Source organism: Tamandua tetradactyla, chromosome 2 (genome assembly GCF_023851605.1).
Source record: "Tamandua tetradactyla isolate mTamTet1 chromosome 2, mTamTet1.pri, whole genome shotgun sequence".
Taxonomy (NCBI): Eukaryota; Metazoa; Chordata; class Mammalia; order Pilosa; family Myrmecophagidae; genus Tamandua; species Tamandua tetradactyla.
Genome location: NC_135328.1, coordinates 175,802,286 through 175,828,423, shown reverse-complemented (window position 1 = coordinate 175,828,423; position 26,138 = coordinate 175,802,286). Strand labels below are relative to the sequence as shown.

Sequence of the window (26,138 nt, the reverse complement as noted above, 5' to 3'; positions counted from 1 at the left end):
ATAAATACCCAGAATTCTCTCTCCTCCCGCACTCCAGGTGTCCTGCCAGTGCCTTTTATTAGCCAAACACAACAGGATTCCATGTGGGTCAGCTTTCTGGGGCACAAAGCAGAGTGGAAAGAGGAGGGAGGACCTGGAAAGGCAATAACAAGATGTGCACCATACCTGAACTTCCTTAATTCAATGTCCCTGACAGTCTAAACACTCAAGCGTGTTCCAGTGCATCCTTTCACATAAGATGTTGGGGTTTTAGGTCTGTTCTATGGAATGGGAGGCCAGGCTGTGTGTCTCAGGAATGACTGACCACACAATCATACTGGTTTGTCTTCTAAGTGGATCCTTTTTTACCAAGGAAGTGAAAATAATGCCTCTGGCTATAATATCTCTGCTTTCCCGTTATGTAGTCTAAGTAGTAACCTCATTAAGTAGGAGAGCCAGATGAGATCTGCAGGTCTAGAGTGGTGCTGACCAATAGGGCAGCCATTAGCCACATGTGGCTATCGAGCACTTTTAGAGTGGCTAGTTGGGGTTGAGATATATGTAAGAGTAAAACACACGCTGGATTTTGAAGATGTAGAACGAAAATAATGTAAAATATTTCATTAATAATTATTTATATTGATTATATGTCAGAATGATAATATTTTACATATATTGGGTTAAATATATGATATTTTTACAACTAATTTCAACTTTGTTTTTACTTTTTGAAATGTGGCTACCAAAATATTGAATGACTCATATGGTTTGCATTATATTCCCATTGAACAGTGCAGAATTGTAGCTTAGGATATGTGTTCATGGTATTTGTGGGATGGTGGTGGATGCTGTCCTCTCTTTTCAGGTCTTTGACCCCTTGAGGTTTTCTCAGGAGAACTCTGATCGGAGACATTCTCATACCTTCTTACCATTCTCAGCTGGACCAAGGTGAGGACAATTTGGTCATGTTGAAAATACATAAAAATGTTTGCTGGGAGCAGCTCACTCCTTTTAGTCCTTCCCCACCCCAGCTGAGCTCTGTAAGTTGTGACCTGGAGCTCCAGCTTATCTGCATATCGCCTGGCCAAGAGGTACGTCTTGGTGCCTGTGTGAGTCCAAGAGGGCCAGTCAGTTCCACGAAGGATAGCACCATGCTCTGTCGTATCCTCTGTCACCATGCCTCAAGTAGCTATCCCACAGTATAAGCTGTTGTTCGTAGGCTCAGCACAATTCATCCCTCATACAGGAGGAACAACTGTGTGAGTACCTCCAACTTCCACATTGCATAACATTGGAGCCTCCCAGCTCACATTCTTACAGGGAATGATGTAAGTCTAATGTCCAAACTGTTCTATGGCATTTAGTGTGAACATTTTGATTTACCATGTACATCAGATTCATTGTTCCAGTATCTGGAGCTTCAAAGGTGGTTGCACTTAAAGAGTGAGAAGAAACACCATTTCTTCAAATATCGCCTTCTCTTGGTGTTTGCAGGAACTGCATCGGGCAGCAGTTTGCCACGACTGAGTTAAAGGTAGCGGTGTCCTTGATTCTTCTCCACTTCAGTGTGACCCCAGACCCCACCCGGCCTCCCATCTTATCATCTCAGATTGTCCTCAGATCCAAGAATGGGGTTCACTTGTGCCTGAAGAAACTCTCCTAATGACAGATGTCAGGGTATAATTATGAAATACATTTTGTTTTTCAAGTTAAATTACAGCCTATGGTCCAGCCTATGGTTGAGAGGAACCAAACAAAGTGTGGTGGGAAAGTCAGGTGTGGGTGGGATGGAGGCTCTCTGGAGAGCTGCAAAGAATCCAAACAAAACCTCTCAGAGTCTACTAGATCTGTCTCTAAATCTCAGATCTTTTCTGTTTGGTTCTGGCTACTGTTAATGCTACATACCAAGCACTTTGCTGGGTGACCTCCATGTGTTTTCTGTTGTTCTTAAAAAATAGCTTACGAACTTACACAAATAATATGTGAATAGTTTAAAGATAGTTTTCAGAATTACACAATATGTGAATGTCTGCTCACCGTAAAAAAATTTCCAACACTAGAAGAAGCATGAATAAAAAGTAAAATTCCCACTTAAAATAGCCTGCACCCATAGCCTTGACCAATCCCATTGTCTTTCTTTCTTAAAGACACAATAGTTAGCTGTGCATTCTTCTAGACTTTTCATATATACATATATATGTATGTATTCTTAGACATGGATCATATCTGCATTGTTCTTGCTTTTTTCTTGATTTTTTAAAAAAAAATCACCCTCATTCTTTATCATGGCTTCAAGGTATTTTGTAATGTGGATGTACTACAATTAATTTAATTGTTCCCCTATAAATGGATATTTCAACCTTGTATAGTTTTTAAACTTGTTTATTGGCCATTTGTGTTTATCTTTGTTTTTGTTCTCTGTGATTTGTCTGTACATCAACTATGTTTATATTTCTATGGGGTTCTTTATATTTTTCTTATTGGTTCATATAAGTTCTTTTTTAATTACAAGACTTTGGAACAATATTGTTGTAAAGTTTTTTTATTAGAGAAGTTGTGGGTTTACAAAAAAATCATGCATAAAATACAGGATTCCTGTATACCACCCTATTATTAACACCTTCCACTCATGTGGTACATTTGTTTTAATTGATGAACGCACATCTTTATAATTGTCCTATTAATTATAATCCATGGTTTACCTTAGAGTTCACTCTTCTGTTATATAGTCCCATATGAGTGCTTTATATATTAGGGATAACAATCCTTTGATTTCAATTTTCCCCATTCTTTTATTTTTTTCTAAATTGTATTTATGATATCTTTTACCAAAAAGAAATAATTTTCATTAAGTAAGATATATAAACTTTCCTTTATGGCTTCTGGTTTGTGAGTCTTGGATAGAAAGCCCTTCATTTGGAATATTATAAATAATATTCTACATATTTTTGTGGTGCTGACAACTCTTGTAGGGCCTGAAGAGAAAGCCCTTAATGACTTCCTATTCATCATTCATTTGATATTTAACTGCCGACCACATGTCAGATACCATGATAAGCATTAGGGATTCAGTAGATTAATAGACAAGCTCTTGCCTTCATGGAGTTTATACTCCAAAGGGGAAGATGAATGACAAAGAGATTACAAATTGTACTAGGGGCCATGAGGGAAATGAGTGTGCTGAGCCAGATAGAAGCCAAGGGGAACTTATTTTGGATTTGGTTGTCTAGAAAATACTTTTTAAGAAGGTGACATAGAAATAGAGACATGAAAGATGATATTTGACAAATACCATACCAAGTCAAAAACAGTACAAAACCTCATCAAAGTCAGTTACAGGCATAATCTGTTCTAAGATTAAAAAATTGTCCTTTGGCTGCTTGTTCTAGTTTGCTAGCTGCCGGAATGCAACATACCAGAAATGGAATGGCTTTTAACAAGGGGAATTTAATAAGCTGCTAGTTTACAGTTCTAAGGCCGAGAAAATTTCCCGATTAAAACAAGTCTATAGAAATGTCCAATTGAAGGCATCCAGGGAAAGATACCTTGGTTTAAGAAGGCCAACGACGTTCAACGTTTCTCTCTCAGCTGGAAGGGCACAGGGAGAACATGGCGGCGTCTGCTGGCTTTCTCGTGGCTCTACCAAAAAAGGGACTCTCTGCAAAATGTTTCCTCTTTTAAAGGATTCCAGTAAGCAACTCCACCTTCAGTGGGTGGAGACACACCTCCATGGAAATGATCTAATCAAAAGTTACCACCCACAATTGGGTGGGTCACATCTTCATGGAAACATACAAAATGCTCCCACCCAGCAAAACTGAGTGAGGATTAAAGGGCATGGCTTTTCTGGGGTCCACCACAGATTCAGACGGGCACACTGTTGACTTGTGAAACTCAGAAGTTATCTGCTGCCAATATACAAAGGAGGGGCAGTTATAGGATACATATTTTCATTTCCTAGGGAAAAATTGAAAGGAAAACAGGGGTCATTGGACCCAAACAGTTCCTAAAATCTGCAGGGCAAATTCCATTAGATTTCAAAGTCTGGGAGTCGCTTATCCTTGGGGCATTAGAAAGCAATAGTCCCACCCTTTCAAAGGGCCTATGAAGTGGCCCTGCTTTCTACAAACACTGGGGTGAGGGTTGCAACATTGGGGTGTTCCACCTTTTTCCTGACTCCACCCTCTCCAAGCATTAGGGCAGCACCAAGGCTCTCTGCCATCTCTGGGGCACACACTCAACCCCCTCAGAATAATGAGGTAATCTTCAGGATCCCCTCAGTCCCCAAGGAATTTTCCCCACCCTCTCTAAGACCTGAGGTGGTAAAATTCTTGCTCGGCCACAAAGTGGAAGACCAGCTCTCTGCCTTCTGGGCAAATTCACCCTTTCCACATGAATGGTCCGCTCTCCTTTCTGTTCTCCTGGCCCCAGATTTCTTGTCTTCAGACCTTAGCTTCCATAGTTCTGCCTTTGAAGTCATTTTTCCTTCAGTCTGTCACCTTTCTGTCCCTTTTATTCAGACTTGAGCAGCGGTTCTGTACATACAGTTCTCACAAGAAAAATATTGTTGATTCTCCATGTAGCACACAGGGATCAAACCATCAGAAAATAGGACTTCCCATAAATCCTTTCTGGGTAACTCCATCTCCAAACCTTGCTTGTCCTGGAATGGCTGACTGCTTCCATGTTTGGTTAAATCTTCATGTGGGGCCCTATCCACTGGGGGGGTCATACTTGCTAGAAGCCCAGAATGTTCCAGACCATTAATTCCTGTTTTCTTTGTACCCAAGAGTTCACTTCTCAACTTCTTTCTTTCCTTTTGCATTTTACTATAAGTAAAATGAAGCCAGGCTGCATTTTCAACATTTCATTTAGAAGTTTCCTCAGCTAAGTATCCCAGGTTGTTGCCCTTAAATTCTAACTTCTATGCACCAGCAGTACATAATTTTGCCAAGGTTTTGGCCTACTTTAAAACAAGGGTCACCTTTCTACCAGTTCACAATAATACATGCATTATTCCTGTCTAAAGCCTCATCAAAGGTATCTTTAGAGTTCACATTTCTACCGACAGTCTTTTCAAAGCATTCTAGGCCTTCTCTATCAGGAATCTCACAACTTTTCCAGAATCTTCCCCTTATTCACTTAAAAAGCTGTTCCAATATGTTTAGCATTTGCAAACAGCAGTACCCCACTTCTCTGTTACTAAATTCTGTTTTGGTTTGTTAGTGCTGCCAGGATGCAACATATCAGAGATGGAATGACTTTTTAAAAGGGAATTTTTAAAGTTACAAGTTTATCATTATAAGGACATAAAAATGTCCAAACTAAAGCATCCAGATAAAGATACCTTGACTCAAGAATATAGCCTAGTATCCAGAATTTATAAAGAGATTGTTCAACTCAACAACAAAAAGACAGCCAACCCAATTACAAAATGGGAAAAAGACTTGAACAGACACCTACCAGAAGAAGAAATACGGATGGCCAAGAGGCACATGAAGAGATGCTCAATGTCCCTGGCCATTAGAGAAATGCAAATCAAAACCACAATGAGATATCATCTCACACCCACCAGAATGGTCATTATCAACAAAACAGAAAATGGCAAGTGCTGGAGAGGATGCGGAGAAAGAGGCACACTTATCCACTGTTGGTGGGAATGTCAAAGGGTGCAACCACTGTGGAAGGCAGTTTGGCGGTTCCTCAAAAAGCTGAATATAGAATTGCCATACGACCCAGAAATACCATTGCTGGGTATCTACTCAAAGGACTTAAGGGCAAAGACACAAACAGACATTTGCACACCAATGTTTATAGCAGCGTTATTTACAATTGCAAAGAGATGGAAACAGCCAAAATCTCCATCAACAGAAGCGTGGCTAAACAAACTGTGGTATATACATACGATGGAATATTATGCAGCTTTAAGACAAGATAAACTTATGAACCATGTAATAACATGGATGGACCTAGAGAATATTATGCTGAGTGAATCCAGCCAAAAACTAAAGGACAAATACTGTATGGTCCCACTGATGTGAACGGACATTCGAGAATAAACTTGAAATATGTCATTGGTAACAGAGTTCAGCAGGAGTTAGAAACAGGGTAAGACAATGGGTAATTGAAGCTGAAGGGATACAGACTGTGCAACAGGACTAGATACAAAAACTCAAAAATGGACAGCACAATAATACCTAATTGTAAAGTAATCATATTAAAACACTGAATGAAGCTGCATCTGAGCTATAGGGTTTTTTTTGTTTTTGTTTGCTTGTTGGTTTGTTTGTTGTTGTTGTTTTTTACTATTATTACTACTTTTATTTCTTTTCTTTATAAACATTTTATATCTTTTTCTGTTGTGTTGTTAGTTCCTCTAAACCGATGCAAATGTACTAAGAAACAATGATCATGCATCTATGTGATGATGTTAAGAATTACTGAGTGCATATGTAAAACGGTATGATTTCTAAATGTTGTGTTAATTTCTTTTTTTTTCTTTCCGTTAATAAAAAAAATAAAAATTAAAAAAAAAAGAAAAAAAAAAAAGAATATAGCCTAGTGAATTGACAAGACTCTAACCTCATGGAGGTTATATTCTAGACAGGCCACAGACAATAAAAAAGTACATTAAGAAGTCATATGTTATAGTTTATGCTAGCTGTTATAATCAAAAGAAATCTCCAAATCACAGTAGCTTAACACAACACAATAAAAGAAGTTTGTTTCACTCACATAACAGTTCAATAAAGGGGTTCCTATTTAGCTGACAGACTTGTGTATGGAGATTTCAAGAGCCAGGCTCGTTTTCATCTTGTGCTCTTCCATTCAGCAAACAGACAAAGAGAGGGTGGAGAAAGCAAATCTACTGCTTAATCTCCTTGTGATCACTTCCAAACACATTCTATTGCTAAGGACAAGTCAGGAGGATGAGAGCTAAATTTGGAAAATGGTTTCTGGCTGGATAATAACACCTTACATTATAGTAAGGAGAACCACAAATATTGCCTTTCCCTGCACCAGTCTATCCCTTTGGCCACCAAATATCTGGGTATACGTCTTCCCAAATTTTGAACACATTCACCTCCTCCCAAAAGAAGACAATGGAAATTCCTATCCAGCTTTATGCTCCAAATCTCTGAGGGATGCACATTTCTCTTCATCAAGACTGAACATGGCCCCTTGTGTTCCAGGGGTCTGTAAGCTGAAAGACAAGTTATCTGTGTCCCCTACCCAAATACAATGATGGAGCAGAGGCAGGATAACTGCAATACAAACTCTCACCCCTATCCCAGTAAGACTGCATTCCTCAGATGCTTTTGCTATTAGGTGTGGCCATGTGACTCAGTTGGGGCCAATGGGATATGATAAAAATGTATATGTGAAACCTTTATATTGAATTTAAAACCAAAATTATTCTTCTTGACCAAAAGGGAGACTAGAGAATTGTGACAAAATAAATTTCAGTGGCTGAGAGATTTCAAATAGTGTTGAGAGGTTATCCTGGAGGTTATTCTTATGCATTATATAGATATCCCTTTTTAGTTTATGGTGTATTAGAGTGGCTGGAGGGAAGTACCTGAAATTGTTGAATTGTATTGCAATAGCCTTGATTCTTAAAGACGATTGTATCACTATATAGCTTTTACAATGTGACCGTGTGATTGTAAAAACTCTGCATCTCATGCTCCCTTTATCTGGGATATTGACAGATGAGTAAAAAATAAAGGATAAAAAATAAATAATTAATAGGGGGGGATAAGAGGTTAAAAAACATTAGGTAGATTGAAATACTAGTGGTCAATGAGCAGGAGGGGTAAGGGGTATGGGATGTACGGGTTTTTTCTTTTTTCTTTTTATTTCTTTTTCTGGAGCGATGCAAATGTTCTAAAAATGATCATGGTGATGAATACACAACTATGATGAGAAAAAAAAAAAAAAGGAAAAAACCAAGCTCCTTGCCCTGAATCGCCTTTCCCCCTCCCCAAAGGCTGGAAAGCAGGCATGGCAGCACCTCAGCTTTGGCATGCAGAGGAGAATAATGTTTTAAAGAACGGTAGATAAAGACGTAAGGAAGCTGGATTCCTGTACACCATCGTGGAGCAAATCTTCCCCACCAGCCTGGGCCATCCAGGGAGAATTAAACATGCCTTTTCAAGCTCTGTGTTTTTGGTCTCTGTTATAACAGTTAGCCTTCACCCAAGCTAATACATGCCTTTGTGCTAAACAGAAAAAGTTCTCCATTAAACTGTCTTATGAAACAATGCGGACTATTTATTTCCCTCAATAAAATGTCCCAAGGAGGGGCCATTCCAGGGTTTGCTAATTCAGCAGCTCAGTGGTGTTATCCCAGATCCTTTTCTTCTTTCCACTCTGCCTGTCCTCAATGTGTCAGTTTCATTTGTCATGCAAGATTGCAGATGCATTTCCAGGTCTCACATGCATATAGAACATCATTCAGTAACAGAGGAGGGGTTCTCTATACCTGGGAATCTCTTTTTATATACAATCAAAAGTCTTTTATAAGAGATTCACAGCAGACAGTCTTTCATATTTCATGGGACAGGATTAGGTAATAATCCTAAACAACTTCCTAAACCAATCACTGGTTTAGTGATTTAGATCTGTTTAATCTAAATTTACTCACGTTAAATGGGTAAAGTTTGGATGCTGAGCAGATCTGGGACTTTCTACAAGGTAGAGGAGAGCAAGGACTGTTGAATAGGCAATAAACAGTGCCTGCTTATACCAGGAACTATATTTGTAACTTCAGAAGTGACCCATTGACTAAGCTATGTGTCAGAAGGAAGCAGTGACTCACGCTTGTTCCAGGGCAGAAAAGGTAGGACAAGTTGTTTTGCTGAACTGCTCATCCCAACTGAGGATTCAGGCAAACGTAGTGAGATGAGATCATGAACAGAGTCAAGGGTTTGCCAAAGGCCTGATAAGCATTTTGATCTCACAAGAAGCAGTCCCTTTCCAACTATGACACCACAAAGACATTTCTCTATATTCCTTTTCACTTCTTAGTTCCATCCCCTTCCAGATCCACAGATTCCTGATGAATTTTCTTCTTCGATTTCCTTCCCAAGTTTCCTCCAGCCTCATCAAGCCGTGTTTCTCTTCTTCCATGAGGGCATAAGGCGAGGAAAAGAAGTATCATAATTACCTAACAACCCTTCCCGTCTCCATTTGAGAGAATTTGGCCTTTGCAGTCAGAGTCACATTTGATTTCAAATCCTGGCTCCATCTTCTAGTAGCTGAACAACCTTTGGTTAATTCCTCCATGGACCTCAATTTTTTCTTGTTAAATTGAACATAACAGTGCTTTCTTCATAAGATTGTTTTGAGTTTTCTGTGTTTTTTTTGGGGGGGGGGGGGTTGGCTTTTATAAAGGGGATTTATTAAGCTACAAGTTATAATTCTAAGTCCATGAAAATGTCCAAATTAAGGCAGCAACAAGAGGATGCCTCCTCGGAGGAAATGCCGACTTCTAGGACACCTCTGTCAGCTGGGATGGCCCGTGCTGACCTCTGCTGTCCTTCTCTCCTGGCCTCTGGGCTCAATGGCTCTCTCAGTTCCTGTTTCTACTTCTAAGCTTCTGTGCTTCTCCTTTGTTCATCGAGCTTCTCCTTTCGTCTCTCTGCTCTCTGTGTTGGCTCTTTTAAGGACGCCAGTAAACTAATCAAGACACACCTTGAGTGGGCGGGGCCACATCTCCATGGAAACACCCTCATCAAAGGACCCCGCCCACAATGGACCTGCTCCCACAAGACTTGACTAGGATTAGAAGAACATGACTTTTCTGGGGTGCACAACAGCTGCAAACCAGCACACCCCGATCCTCTCTCACCTCAGACCTCAAAAGGATACACTCTGTCCTTGTTTCGAAGATTGTTTTGAAGAAAAAATGAGAGACGTGAGTAAAGGCTTAGGATATGCCGTTATAGAGGGGCACTCATTTAAGTTCCCTTTCCTTGAGGAAGTCTGAAGCTTTTCCTTTTGGCTTTATTTTGGTATTTGTGGTTGCTTGTGTACTTTTCTTCTTGAAAACAACATTTTTATTCCTGCCTCACCTACTCCTCCCTCCTTTGGGACAAGGAAAAACTTACCTGTCCACCTGTTTAGTAGAAAAAGTTGTCAGCCATGCCGTTTTTCTCCATTTATGGGGATAATCTGGTGTCCTTTGCCAGAGGCTTTGCTCTGATGCAATCTTTTTTCTATTTTTCTTTATTTTTCGTATCTCTAAAAGTTTATTTACAACTTTTGAGCCTTGTGATTAGCATATATTTTATGTCTAGTATAATGTTATAGAACTATTTTTCTGTTAAAAATCTCTCAATAGGAAAAGAAAGTCATTGTGAAGAGTATGTTAGTAAATGGGAAATGAATGTTTAATGAGTAAAGATCCCATTTTAGAAGTGCAGTGCTGGGGAGCGGAGAAAGGAATTAGGGAGAGACTGCTTGTTGTTCGAAACATGTTATTTTACATATTTTTCTTTATAAAAAGAAGATGAATTTTCTCTTCTCTATAGGACATATACAGAGGGGTTTCATCAGATGCTCATTTATCTTACAAGAATGAAATGGTTGCAACTATGTGATGATATTGTGAATTACTGATTATACATGTAGAATGGAATGATCAAAATAGGAATGTTTGCATTTGCTTGGTGTTTTTTGGTATTTAAAAAATAAAAATAAATAAATAAATAAAAAAAAAAAAAAAAAAAAGAATGAAATGGAAACACTTAAGGTCCAGTCAGGAAAGCAGAAACCACACAGGGTATTTCGAACAGAGGAATACATGTGTGATGCGTGTAGTTTCTCCGGCTGTCCAAGGATTGACCGCACCCCTGCCTCCCCCACCCCCGGCATCCCTACCCAGAACTCCTTGGAAGCACAATGAGCTTCAGCTGATTTAACCTTGAACTCTTTGTCACCTAGTTCCCCCAGAAAGCAGAACCTGAGGCAAGGCAAATGTGCTACTATTTTATTAGAGAGCATAATCAGAGGTGGCAGGAATAAAGGAAAAAGGAACTGAGAAAGAAAACAAGGAAAAACCAGTTCAAGAGTGCATGACTGATCTGGTCATTTCTTGGTGTCAAGGGCAATTGGGACCATCTTTGTAAAGAACTTATAGATGACTGCTTCTCAGGGCTGTCTGTTCAGGGAAGGAGGGGAGATGAATTTATTTACCCTCAGTTCTGATTGGTTAAATGTTTGCCCCATGGTGTATTAATTTGCCTGTACTTCCTGGTTGGACGTGTGTGGCCCCTGAGCCGGTCTCACAGTGCCTCATATCCCAGCATCAACCAGGAGTTGATCAGATCTGATACTGAGATAGTGCGGGCATGAGGGAAGGCACTGTGGAATTCTGCCCAGGTGGAGTTGGTCCACAGAGTTGATCACCACAGTGATGGCTGAAGTTGGAAAAGTTGACAAAAACCCTGGAGACTGGTCAGACTAAGAAAATCCAAAGTGGCATAGAAGCAATATCTATACAGCAATGTTTTAAAAATGCAACTCTAATGATTTTGTTTTAATGCAACAATTTCAGTTATAAGCAAAAAAAAAAAAAAAAAAAACCAATAAAAACCTTTAAGCATAAAAAGAGAGGGTATTAGCTCATGAAATCCCAGAAATGCTTGAATAGTCAAACCACAGGATGGGAAGGCATGTGACAGGAGCCATTGTCGTTTGATGATGCTAGCAATCCAATCAGGTTGTTAGATGAACAAGCATTTAAAAAGAGCTACCGTTATTCTAGGCACCACGAGGGATTTAGAAAAAGAGATTCATTACTGGTTTTGTGAAAAGCTCAGCATCCAGCTAGATGAAACGATGCACAGATGAAATTACAATTAATTGAGTAGGTGGGCTTGGAGGCAGGAAGCCAGGCCTGGAGCTGCCTGATTTCTCTGCCTTAGATCAGATCTGGCTCTCTGGAAACAAAGAAGTCCATGGGTGAGTCAGCAATGCTTACCATTATTTGGTGTAGAAGAGAGTGGAGATTAAGAATGTAAGATCCCTTCCAGGAGAACAACAAGGCAATACGTTAATACGGGAGAAATGGGGGAGAAAAGAGTCCTCCAGATCTCTAGGAGGGCATCTTAGGAGTCTTTACCACCATATAACACTGGCATCTGAACCTCCATTTCTCTTCTCTAAATCTTGACTACTGTCTACGTCACTACCCTTTGATAGAACCCAGTGTGTGGCCACAACCAAGAAATAGCCCTCTTCTCTCTGTAACCCTTCCTTCCTTAAGGGTTTAGCAACATAGGGAGCTCCTCTGGGGGCCCAGGCTCTATTACCTTCTCCAACTGGGTGGGATGAGAAGACCAACAATTGGTAGGAAGAATTTTTTTTTCATCCACATTTAACAATGGAGGTGGGGGTGAACGGTTAGGAGATGAAACAGAGGAAGCAGGCTGGTCTGAGTGTCAAAATATCCGTATTGCAATGTATGCTAACTAGACTCTCCCTCGCTTCCATAAGCCCTTAGTTTGTCATAATGTCTGGTCCAGGTAGCTTGAATCTCAGCAAGCCTTATGCGCCTCGTGATCTGGGGCCCCTAATCTCATTTTGAGTCCTCCTACCCTGCAGCCTGCAGTTTGGTAGAGCCTGGTTTCAGCAAATTAGGCTTCAGAGGTACTTTAGCTCCTGATCTCTGCGCCCCCTAGAAACCTGCTTCTTGAGTTCTTTTCAGAGCTTGAACATCTCTCTTCTGCTTCAAAATTGGAACTTTCTCACTGGCATTTAAACACCCTCAAGTCTTTCACATTAAAAACAAGTTTGATTTTAGCCCTCATTCACTTCCAGCTGCCTTCCTGCCTCCTTCACCCTTTCACAGATAAACTCTTTAAAGAATTGTCTGTAATCTTGATCCTGTTCTTTTCCACTCACTTTCCATCTTACTTCAAACAAGCTCCCCCATGTGACTGACTTCAAGAGAATTTTTAAATTTTATTTTTATTAGAGAAGTTGAAAGTTTACAGAAAAACCATGCAGATAATAGGGTTTCAATATACCACCTCACACATATTTTCACTATTATTAACATTTTGCATTAGTGTGCTTTGTAAAAATTTGATAAAAGAATATTATAATTATACTATCTACAGTTTCCATTATGGGTTGCTGTTTGTGTTGTACAGTCCTATAGTTTTTTGTTTTTTAATGTTTGTTCTAGTAACTTATTTATAATCTAAAATTTCCCCCTTTTAACCAGGTTCAAATATGTAATACAGTGGCATTAATTACATCCACAATATGCTACTATCACCACCATTTATTACCACAATTTTCCATCACCCCAATAGAAACATCACACCAATTAACCATTAATTCCCCATTCCCACCCCCACCCCCCCAGTAATCTGTCTATGATTTCTGACTCTATATCTAACTTATTTAACTCAAAATACTGTCTCCAAAGTTCGTCCATGTTGTCACATATATCAGAACTTCACTCCTTTTTATGGCTGAATAATATTCCATTATGTGTGTATACCACATTTTGTTTATCCATTCATCTGTTGACAGTTCGATTGCTTCCATCTTTTAGCAATTATGAATAATACTGCTATGAACATCAGTGTGCAAATATCTGTTCAAGTCCCTGCTTTCAATTCTTTGGGGTACATACCTAGAAGTGGGTTTATTGGGTTTTATGGCATTATATACTTTCTGAGGAACTGCCAAACTGTCTTCCACAGCAGCTGCACCACTTTACATTCCCACCAAGAATGAACAAATGTGACTATTTCTCCACATCCTCTCCAACACTTTTCATTTTCCATATTTTAATAGTAACCATTCTGGCAATTGTGAAATATCTCATGGTTGTTTGGGTTTGCATTTCCCTAATGGCTAATGATGTTGATCACCTTTTCATGTGCTTATTGGCCATTTGCATATCTTCACTGGAGAAATATTTGTTCAAGTCTTTTGCCCATTTTTAATTGGGTTGGCTTTTCGTTGTTGAATTGTAGGATTTCTGTATATATTTTGGATGTTAAGCTCTTATTGGATACGTAGTTTCCAAATGTTTTCCCATTGCATAGGTTGTCTTTTTAATTTCATGATGAAGTCCTTTGATGCACAAATGTTTTTAAATTTAATGACCCCCCAATTAGCTATTTTGTTGTTGTTGTTGATCATGCTTTTGGTGTAGAGTCTAAGAAACCATTACCTAACACAAGGTCCTGAACATTCTTCTCTGCATTTTCTTCTAGGAATTTTATCATTTGGATTCTTATATTTAGGTCTCTAATCCATTTTGAGATAATTTTTGTATTATGGTATGAGTCCAGCTTCATTTTTTGCATATGGAATTGGCGCCCTTGTCAGAAATCAATTGACCATAGATGGAAGAAATTATTTCTGAACTCTCAAGAGTCCATTGGTCTATGTCTGTCCTTGTGCCAGTAACATGCTGTCTTGATTACCATAATTTTGTAATAATGAGTCCTCAAATATCATCTTTCTTTTTTAAGAAGGCTTTGCCTATGCTGGGCCCCATACCCTTCCATATGAATTTGATGATTGCTTTTTCCATTTCTGCAAATAAGGCTGTTAGAATTTTGATTGCAGTTGCATTCGATCTATAAATCACTTCAGATAGAGTTGACATCTTAATATTTAATCTTCTGATCCTGAGCATGGAATGTCCTCCCACTTATTTAGGTCCTTGATTTCTTTCAGCAATGTTTCTTAGTTTATAAGTCCTTTTCATCCTGGCTTAAATTTATTCCTGGGTATTTGATCCTTTTAATTGTAAATAGAATTGTTTTCTTGATTTCCTCTTCAGATTGTTCATTGCAAGTGTACAGACACTACTGATTTATTTTTTGCATGGGCAGGCACCAGGAATCGAAGACACCACTGATTTTTGCATGTTGATTTTGTACCCCACCTTTGCTAAATTTATTTAATTAGCTCTAATAGCTTTGTTGTGGATTTGTAAGGATTTTCTACATAAAGGATGATGTCATTTTTCAATAGGAAAGTTTTTACTTCTTTACCACTGTGGATGCCTTTCTTTTTTTTTCTTACCTAATTGCTCTGCCTAGAACTTCCAGTAAAATGTTGAAAGACAGTGGAAACAATGAGCATCCTTGTCTTCTTCCTGACCTGTCTTTCACCATTGAATATGGTGTTAATTTTGAGCTTTTCATATACACCTGTCATGGTCAGGTTTATGTGTCACCTTGGCCAGGTGGTGGTGCCCATTTGTCTGGTTGGGCAAGTGCGGGCTTGTCTGTTGCTATTTCATAGAATTAAATTAGGATCTTGTCAGCTGATTGCATTTGTAATCAGCCAAGGGGAGTGTCTTCCACAATGAGTGACATTTAATCTGATCACTGGAAGGTTTTTAAAGAGAATTCAGAAGAGACCGTTTTCTCTTCATGCTTTGGCCGGTGAGCCTCCCCTGTGCAGTTTGTCCAGACGCTTCATCAGAGTCATAAGTTTCACAGCCTGCCCTAAGGATTTTGGACTCTACATTCCCATGGTTACATGGGAACTTTTATAAATTTTATATCTACAGACATTTCCTGCTGATTCTGTTTGTCTAGAGAATCCTAGCTAGTACAACATCTTTTATCATGTTGAGGAAGTTTCCTTCTATTCCTGGTTTTCTAAGGGTTTTTATCAAGAAGCATTGCTGGGAAATCAGAAAGAAAGATAGATGATAAAGATTGAGATGGTATAATCTAGGAATGCCTAGAGTGTATAATGATAGTGACTAAACGTACAAATTTTAAAAATGTTTTTGCATGAGGAAGAACAAAGGAATGCCATTACTGCAGAGTGCTGAAAATAGATGGTAATTAATATTTTAAAATTTCAACTTATGTGTGAGAGTAAAGCAAAAATGCTTATTTGGTACAAGATTTATATTTTGACTAGTGCATTTCCTAATATAACTTATGTAATAGCTTAGTTGAACACCATAAGTACATGGAACCTTGAGTAGGACAGGAGATTTTGTTGGTTTGTCCAGAGTGATGCCCCAATAAATCCCAGAGTGATTTAATCAGTGAATAAAAAAGTATTTACAAAGTCCCCTTCGGGGAATGGTGAGAATGGGGGAAAATTCAACTTCCCCAAGTTGAATTCTTGATATTCTCACAAGCAGTGTGAACAACCAAAGCTAATGGCTGAGCCCCCAGTCGTGGGGTTTGTTCATATGACACGTAACCCCACAAAGGATAGGTCAAGCCTACTTAAAATTAGGCCTAAGAGTCACCCCCAAGAGAGCCTCTTTTGTTGCTCAGATGTGGCCTCTCTCTCCAGGCAACACAATAAGCAAACTCATCACCCTCCCCCTGTCTACGTGGGACATGACTCCTAGGGGTGTGGACCTTCCTGGCAACGTGGGACAGAATTCCTAGAATGAGCTGAGACTCAGCATCAAGGGATTGAGAAAAACCCTATAATGAGCTGAGACTCGGCATCAAGGGATTGAGAAAAAACCTATAATGAGCTGAGACTCAGCATCAAGGGATTGAGAAAACCTTCTCGAGCAAAAGGCAGAAGAGAGAAATGAGACAAAGTGTCAGTGGCTGAGAGATTCCAGAGTCGAGAGGTTATCCTGGAGGTTATTCTTACGCATTAAGTAGATATCACCTTGTTAGTCAAGATGTGATGGAAAGGCTGAAGGGAACTGCCTGAAAATGTAGAGCTGTGTTCCAGTAGCCATGTTTCTTGAAGATGATTGTATAATGATAGAGCTTTCACAATGTAACTGTGTGATTGTGAAAACCTTGTATCTGATGCTCCTTTTATCTACCTTGTCAACAGATGTGTAGAACATACGGAATAAAAATAAATAATGGGGGAACAAATGTTAAAATAAATTTAGTTTAAAATGCTAGTGATCAGTGAGAGAGCAGGGTAAGGAGTATGGTATGCATAATTTTTTGTCTGTTTTCGTTTTATTTCTTTTTCTTTTGTCTTTATTTCTTTTTCCGAATTGATGCAAATGTCCTAAGAAATGATCATGATGATGAATATGAAAAAAATGATCATGGTGATGAATACACAACTATGTGATGATATTGTGAGCCATTAATTGTACACCATGTATAGAATGTTTGTATGTCAAGAATGTTTGTACATTTGTTACGGTTTGACAAAAAAAAATATTTAAAAAAAAAGCATGCTCTGAAAGTTGTTTGAGGAGTTTAAGCTTACATTTTTTAAATGTCATTGATCGTGGAAAAAAAAGAAGCTGTGCTGGGACTGTTTTAAAAAGTTAAAAAAGTGATCAGACTTCAACTAGAGATACGAATGAAGCTGATGTGGATAGGACTAAGGTAAATCAGAATACAGGGTAAAGGATAATATGGTTATATTTTAAAACTTTGAATTCTGTGTGAAACTAAAGGAAGAGATGTTTATTTGGTGCAAATTTTATATTTTTGGTAGCAATTATCTAATTTAACTTGTATGGTCAGTTTATTCGAACACCATAATTACATGAACTACTGACTAGGGAGTGAGATCTTTTTTTTTTTTTTTTTTTTTTTTAAAATGGGCAGGCTCCAGGAATTGAACCCAGGTCCTCTGGCATGGCAGGCAAACATTCTTGCCTGCTGAGCCACCATGGCCCACCCAGGGAGTGCGATCTTATTGGTTTGTACAGATTAGTGTGATGCCCTGATACACCCAGAGTAATTTGGGCAGAGAATAAAAAAGTATTTGTATAGTCCCCATTCTAGTTTGCTAGCTGCCAGAATGCAATATACCAGAAATGAAATGGCTTTTAAAACGGGGAGTTTAATAAGTTGCTAGTTTATAGTTCCTAGGCTGTGGAAATGTCCCAATTAAGGCAAGTCTATAGAAATGTCCAATCTAAGGCATCCAGGGAAAGATACCTGGGTTTAAGAAGGCCAATGAGGTTCATGATTTCTCTTTCGGCTGGAAGGGCACGTGGTGAACATGGCATCATCTGCTAGCTTTCTCTCCAGGCTTCCTGCTTCATGAAGCTGCCTGGGAGGCGTTTTCCTTCTTCATCTCCAAAGGTCGCTGGCTGGTGGGCCCTGTGGTTCTCTCAGCCACATGACTCTGCCCGGCTCTTCTGTGGCTTTATCATCATTCCCAAAAGGCATTCTCTCCAAAAAATGTCTCCTCTTTTATAGGATCCCAGTAAACTAATCAAGATTCACCTAGAATGGATGGAGACACATCTCCATCTAATCAAGCTTAAAACCCACAATTGATTGAGTCACATCTCCGTGGAGATAGCCTAATCAAGTTTCCAACCTATAGTACTGAATAAGGATTAGAAAAACTGTTGCTCCCACAAGACTGCTTAAGATTAAAACATGGCCTTTCTAGGGTACATAAATCCTTTCAGACCAGCACAGTACGCTTGGGGGACTGGGGAGAAAGTAGGAAGGGAAATATTAAGCTTCCCCATCTGGGGAATACCTGATATTCTCACAAGCAGCAGGGACAACCAATTAAAAGGATAAGCCCTCAATCTTGGGGCTCGCCCCTATGAAACTTATTCCTGCAAAGGAAAAGCTCAGCCTACTTATAATTATGCCTAAGAGTCACCTCCAGAGAACCTCTTTTGTTGCTCATTTGTGTCCTCTATCTCTAAGCCAATTCATCAGGTGAACTCACCGTCCACCACCCTACATGGAACATGACTCTGAGGGGTGTAAATCTCCCTGGCAACATGGGACACAACTCCCAGGGATGAGCTGGGACTAGCATTGTAGGATTAGGAAAGGTTTCTTGACCAAAAGGGGGAAGAGAGAAATGAGAGAAAATAAGGTTTTAGTAACTGAGAGACTTTAAACAGAGTCAAGAGGTTATCCTGGAGGTTATTCTTATGCATTATATAGATATCACCTTTTTAGTTTATGGTATATTGGACAGGCTAGAGGAAAGTACCTACAACTGTTGAACTGTATTCCAATAGCCTTGGTTCTTAAAGATGATTGAATAACGATATAGCTTTTACAATGTGACCTATGATTGTGAAAACCTTGTGACAGACACTCCCTTTATCCAGGGTATGGACAGATGAGTAAAACAATAAGGATAAAAAATAAATAAATAATAGGTGGATAAAGGGTAGAAATAAATTGGGGTAGGTTGCAATACTAATGGTCAATAAGACGGAGGGGTAATGGGATGTATGGGTTTCTTCTTTCTATTTCTTTTTCTGGAATGATACAAATGTACTAAAAAGTGTCATGTGATGAATACACAACTATGTGATGATATTGTGAGCCACAATGTATACTTTGGATAGACTGCATGATGTGTGAAGATCTCTCAATAAAAATATTTTGGAAAAAAAAGCATTGCTGGATTTTATTAAATGCCTTTTCTACATCAATTGAGATGATTCTGTGGGTTTTTTTCCTTCATTTTATTAATGTGGTGTATTACATTAATTGATTTTCTTAATTTGAATCACGCTTGCATACCTGGGATAAATCTGACTTGATCATGGTGTATATTTCTTTTAACGTGCTTTTGGATTCAGTTTGCTGGTATCTTTTTAAGGAATTTTGCATTTATATTCATGAGGGATATTGGTCCATAATTTTATTTTCCTGTGGTATCTTTATCTGGCTTTGGTATGAAGGTGATGTTGGCCTCATAGAATAAGTTAGAAGGCTTTCCCTCCTCTTCAATTTTTTGGAAGCATTTGAGCAGGATGGGTGTTAACTCTTCTTGGAATATTTGATAAAATTCACCAGGGAAGACATCTGGTCTGGGCTTTTCTTTGTTGGAAGGGTTTTTGTCTTGTTTTTAGATTTTTTTATTTATTTTTTATTTTTTTATGAAACATAACCACATACAAACACAAACATTCTTAACATATGATCATTCCATTCTTATAATATAATCAATAACTCACAATATCCTCACATAGTTGCATATTCATTATCATGATCATTTCTTAGAACATTTCATCAATTCAGAAAAAGAAATAAAAAGACAACAGAAAAAAATTCAGACATACCATACCCCTTACCCTTCCCTTTCATTGATTTGTTTCCCCTATTATTTATTTATTTTTAATCCATACGTTTTACTCGTCTGTCAATAAGGTACATAAAAGGAACATCAGACACAAGGTTTTCACAATCACAGTCACAATGAAAGCTATATCATTATGCAATCATCTTCAAGAAACATGGCTACTGGAACACAGCTCTACATTTTCAGGCAGTTCCCTCCAGCCTCGTCATTACACCTTAACTAAACAGGTGATATCTATTTAATGCATAAGAATAACCTCCAGGATAACCTCTGGACTCTGTTTGGAATCTCTCAGCCATTGACACTTTATTTTGTCTTGTTCACTCTTCCCCCTTTTGGTCAAGAAGGTTTTCTCAATCCCTTGATACTGAGTTCCAGCTTATTCTAGGATTTCTGTCCCACGTTGCCAAGAAGGTCCACACTCCTGGGAGTCATGTCCCACGTAGAGAGGGGGAGGGCAGTGAGTTTGCTTGTCAAGTTGGCTGAGAGAGAGAGGCCGCATCTGAGCAACAGAACAGGTTCTCTTGGGGGTGACTCTTAGGCCTAATTTTAAGTAGGCTTAGCCTATTCTTTGTGGGGTTAAGTTTCATATGAACAAACCCCAAAATTGGGGGCTCAGCCTATTGCTTTGGTTGCTCCCACTGCTTGTGAGAATATCAAGAATTCTCCACTTGGGGAAGTTGAAATTTCCCCCTTTCTCACCATTCCCCCAAAGGGACTTTGCAAATACTTTTTTATTCACTGTTCAAATCACTCTGGGATTTACCAGGGCATCACTCTGGACAAACCTACAAAGTCTCAGCCCTACTCAAGGTTCTAACTACTATGGTGTTCAGTTAAACTGTCCACATAAGTTATATTAGGAAATGCACTGGTCAAAATATAAATTTTGTACCAAATAAACAATTTCGCTTTAGTCTCACACATAAGTTTAAGTTTTAAAATATTAATTGCCATCTATTTTCAACACCCTGCAGTATTGACATTCTTTTGTTCTTCTCATGCAAAAACATTTTTAAATTTGTACATTTAGCCACTATCATTATATACTCTAGGCATTCCCAGATTATACCATCTCAGTCTTTATCATCTTTCCTTCTGATTTCATTTGCGCCCCCAGCCCTCCTCCTTATATCATTCTCACATTCAGCTTCATTCAGTGTTCTAATATTATTGTATTATAGTTAGGTAGTATTGTGCTATCCTGTTAGAAGGTTTTTGATGACAGATTCAGTATCTTTACTTCTTATTGGTCTCTTAGGAGATATTTTATTTCTTCTTGAGTCAGTGTAGCTGTTCATGTGTTTCTCGGAATTTGTCCAGTTCATCTAGATTTTTAAATTTGTTGGTGTACAGGAGTTCGTAGTATCCTCTTGTAACCCTTTTCATTTCTGTGGGATTGGGAGTAATGTCACCCTTCTCATTTCTCATTTTAACTATTTGTATCCTCTCGTCTTCGTTGTCAGTTTAGCTAGAATTTTGTTGATTTTATTGCTCTTTTCAAATAACCAACCTTTGATATTTTGGATATTGATATTTGATTCCTTCTTTGTTTTTTCATTGCTATTTCATTTATCTCTATTCTAATCTTTGTTATTTCCTTCCTTCCGCTCACTTCGGGTTTAATCTGCTCTTTGTTTTCTAGATCCTCTAGTTGTGAGGTTAGGTCTCAGATCTGAGATCTTCTTTTTCTAAATGTTATTTTACATTCCATAATGTTTAAACTTTTGCTGCATCCCATAATTTTTGGTATGTTGTGTTTTTGTTTTTACTCACCTCAATATTTCCTAATTGCCCTTGTGATTTCTTCTTTAATTAATTGGGTTGTTTAACAGTGCTTTGTTTAACTTCCACATATTTGTGAATTTTTCATTTCACCTGTTATTTACTTCTAGCTTCATTCCTTTGTGGCCAGAGAAGATATATTTCAATATTTTTAAATTTATTGAGATATTTGTAAATATTAAGAGATGTACATAGGAATTGGCTCACATGGATGTGGGGATTGGCAAGTTGAAATTCCATTGGGCAGGCTGCAAGTTGGAAACTAGATGAAGATGAAATCGAATTCCCCAGGAAAAGCCAAGTCAAAATATATGATGATGGTGACTATTTATTCTCATGGAGAAGTTGGCTGGCTAAAGTAGAGATAAAAGTTTTTCTTTTCTGACTGCTGAAATCTTCATTTCTTTCTCTAAGGCTTCTAACTAATTGAGTGAGGAAGCTCCTCTCATTGTTAAAGACAGTCTTCTTTGTTGATTGTAGATGCAATCAGCAATAGATGCACTCAACTGACTGATGTTCAAATTCATCTATGCAATACCCTCACAGTAACTAACAATCAGGCCAGTGTTTGTTTGATCAAACAACTTGACAACTTTACCTAGCCAAGTTGACACATGAAATTAACCATCACAATTCAACCTTTGTCAACATGGTATCCATACACATGACTTTAAACCACACCTGACCTCTAAATAAAGATAATAGCATAGTCATACTTTTACCTAATATAATTCAACTGTCCTGGGTACAACCAGCAACATGCTAACCCTTTCCCCAGTAGGAAATGCAAGTTCTTTAGTAATGTTCACTCTTATTCTAGATGTCCATTAATTTAAATACTGTGATATAAAGTTATTACAACTTATGTTATTTGATAAGAGGATAAGATAGAGAAGAAAACAAAGATATTTATATACAAACACAAACATATTCATAACAAAATGAGGAAGAAATTCTCGTAACCATCACAGTCCTCATTTCTGTAACTGGTCACACGGTTGTGGCTCATATTTATCACTACCTTCTTCCACTACCCATTCCATGTTCCCTTCACCTCTGCAAGCATCCCAGTGGTTCTTTGACTAGTGGGGTGACCCAAACCTTCATTCCTGAAGAGTCTGAGCCATTCTTAGTCTTGCCTGGATTGAGTTGTTAGTTTTCCACTGAGTTTAATCAAAGACATGGTCATACTATGAGATACCGTAAGGGATCTCCTATATTCCAGGAATATTCTTTTTTACATCCATTGTTTGGTAGCAGTCCTACTTCCCCCATGATAATCAGAATAAACCATCCCAGGCTGTATAAAAACTGTCAATTCTGAGGCATAATAAACCCAAATTGTTTAGGTGGCAGACTTAACTTCCAATTCAATGGAATTATTGTTGTGTCTCCTGTTGAATGCACTCTTCCTTTTGAAACTATGGCTTCTAGACCAGCAGAGAGGTCATGAGAACAGGAAGCAAAAATTTTTCTAGGAGATAGTGAATGGTGCCACTTTCATTTCCACATTTGATTCCTGGGCCCATGAATCCTGGCTTTGGGGAAAACACCACCATAGATTTGATGCTGATTGAGAGCATATACAGCTTCCTGGAGAACATTTCCTCTGACATGCAAGATATTGCAACCCAGTTGGCACTGTAATTGAGTCTTCAAAAGGCCATTCTGCCTATCTATCAACCCAATTGCTTTAGGGTGTTGGGGAATGTAGTAAGACCAGTGAATTCCATAAGCATGGGCCCATCACAGCTTGGCTACGAATGAGTTCCTTGATCAAAAGCAATGCTGTGGAGAATAATTACGATGGTGATTAAGCCTTCTTTAAGTCCATAGTTGGTAGTCTTAGAAGAAGCACTGCAAGCAGGAAAGGTAAATGGACTTGGAATCCAGAGTGAGTGTCTATTACAGGAAGAATAAAACACTACCCCTTCCATGATGGAGGTGGTCCAATGTAATCTGCCACCAGGTAGCAGGCTTATCTCCTCAGAAAATGGTGCTATATCAGGGACTGAGTGCTGGTCTCTGCAGCTGGCAGATTGGGCCCTCAGCAGTAGCTATGACCAGGTCAGCCTTGGTGAGTGGAAGTCCATTTTACTGAGCCCATGAATAACCTTCATCTCTTCCATCATGCTGCTTTGTTCATGAGCTCATTGGAAACAAAAGCAGTGGCTAAGGAAAGAGGTTGGTTGGGCCATCCTATTCACTTGATTATTAAATCCTCCTCTGTTAAGTCACCCTCTGGTGAGCATTCACATGCGACATAAATAGCTTCATGTTTTTTCCCAATTCAGAAAGGTTTACCCACAAAGCTTTCCCAAGACCTTTTTGTCACTGATTTTACAATCATCTTCTTTTCCAAGTCCCTGGCCACCAAGGACTCTAACACAGCCCATGAATCAGTACACAAATGCACCTCTGGCCATTTCTTCTTCCAAGTAAAATTAACAACTAGGTGCATTGTTCAAAATTTTGCCCTCGCCGGGTCAAGATGGCGACTTAACAATGGGCGCATTTTAGTTCGTCCTCCAGAACAACTACTAAATAACCAGAAACAGTACAGAACAGCTCCTGGGGCCACGTTAGTGACCGGACACACAGCATACCCCAGTCTGGACCAACTCCTCCGTGAGTTCCCCAAGCCACGGTGGCCAGCACCCCTCCCCCACAGGCTGCTTCCCGGGGGTAAAGGAAAGAGACTTTAACAGCAGCAGGGGCTGAGTCCAACCAAACACCAATTGTGGCATTAATTAACAACTTCTGACTACTGAAAATATGCCCCCAGCTTAAGTGAACCTGGTCAAAGCAGAGGTAGCTCATTTTTGCCCTGGTGCCAAGGGGGGCAGGGCTGACAGAAAAACGGGGGGAAAAAAAGAAAGAAACAAAGGTTTTGTGGCTGTTTCTACAAAGGCTTGACTGCCTTTGGATATAGTGGCAGGACTTCTCAGGCTGCAATTGCCCAAGGCATAGGCAGAAGTGAGCTCTTTGGGGGGCTTGTCTGGAGCCTGTGCCCTCCCCAGGGTGAAACCCAACTCAGGTGGAATCCCTCCCTCAAGGAATTCAGACACCAGGGCTTAGTAATTTGAAGCCATTAAAACCAGCCTACAACCTCTCCTCTGTCTCCACCATGCCTCCAGCAGGGAGAGTCTGCCAAAGTTAAAGGTATCGCATCATCTTATGCTGGTGGGACCTGCAGGCAGACAAGTGCCACATACTGGGAAGGATAAGAAAAACAGAGTCCAGAGACTTCACAGGAAATTCTTTCAACTTGCTGGGTCTCACCCTCAGGGAAAACTGACACAGGTGACTCTTTCCTCCTGATAGAAGGTCAGTTTGGTCTTGGAAAATCCAGCTGGGGTCTATAATATCAAAGTAGACACTCCTAAGGGTGGGGGGGTGGGGGAAGGCACCATACAAGCAGGGCAAGAAACAAGAAAACAAGAACCAAAAAAGTCTCCTCTGTTAAACAAAACTTAAGTTAGAGGTCCAGATAAAGCTGAACTGAATGTCAACAGATAGACAACAAATTCATCCAGCAAGAAAACCCTAGGTAAAAGAAGTGAAAGCAATCTCCAGAATAAACTAATTAAGGTAATTAAATGCCTAGACACCAGCAAAATATAACAAATCACACTAGGAAAATTGAAGATATGGCCCAGTCAAAGGAACAAACCAACAATTCAAATGAGCTACAGGAGATGAAACAATTATTTCAGAATGTACTAACAGACATGGAAAACCTCATGAAAAGCCAAATCAATGAATTGAGGGAGGATATAAAGAAGGCAAGGAATGAACAAAAAGAAGAAATTAAAAGTCTGAAAAAACAAATCACAGAACTTATGGGAATGAAAGGCAAGGTAGAAGAGATGGAAAAAAAACAATGGAAACCTACAATGGTAGATTTCAAGAGACAGAACATAGGATTAGTGAACTTGAGGATGGAACATCTGAAATCCAGCAAGAAAAAGAAAACATAGGGAAAAAATGTAAAAATATGAGCAGGGACTCAGGGAATTGAAAAACAATATGAAGTGCATGAATATACGTATTGTGGGTATCCCAGAAGGAGAAGAGAAGGGAAAAGGAGGAGGAAAAACTAATGGAGGAAATTATCACTGAAAATTTCCCAACTCTTATGAAAGACTTAAAATTACAGATCCAAGAAGTACAGTGTACCCCAAAGATAATAGATCCAAATAGACATACTCCAAGACACTTACGAATCAGAATGTCAGAGGTCAAGAGGTCAAAGAGAAAGGGAGAATCTGGAAAGCAGCAAGAGAAAACCAATCCATCACATACAAGGGAAGCCCAATAAGACTATGCGCAGATCTCTCAGCAGAAACCATGGAGGC

At 39.1% G+C, this 26,138-nt stretch overlaps 1 protein-coding gene across 1 annotated transcript in view; it reads left to right on the top strand.

Annotated features, from left to right (window-relative positions):
* The window catches only part of CYP4X1 (cytochrome P450 family 4 subfamily X member 1), a 50,132-nt gene extending 47,745 nt beyond the window's left edge, over nt 1-2,387 (top strand). The window contains exons 11-12 of the mRNA XM_077149754.1: nt 845-927; nt 1,474-2,387. Of these exons, the coding sequence (XP_077005869.1) occupies nt 845-927; nt 1,474-1,642 (252 nt within the window). The 3' untranslated portion in view covers nt 1,643-2,387. The remainder of the gene's footprint in view (nt 1-844; nt 928-1,473) is intronic.
* Nucleotides 2,388-26,138: the final 23,751 nt, after the last annotated feature.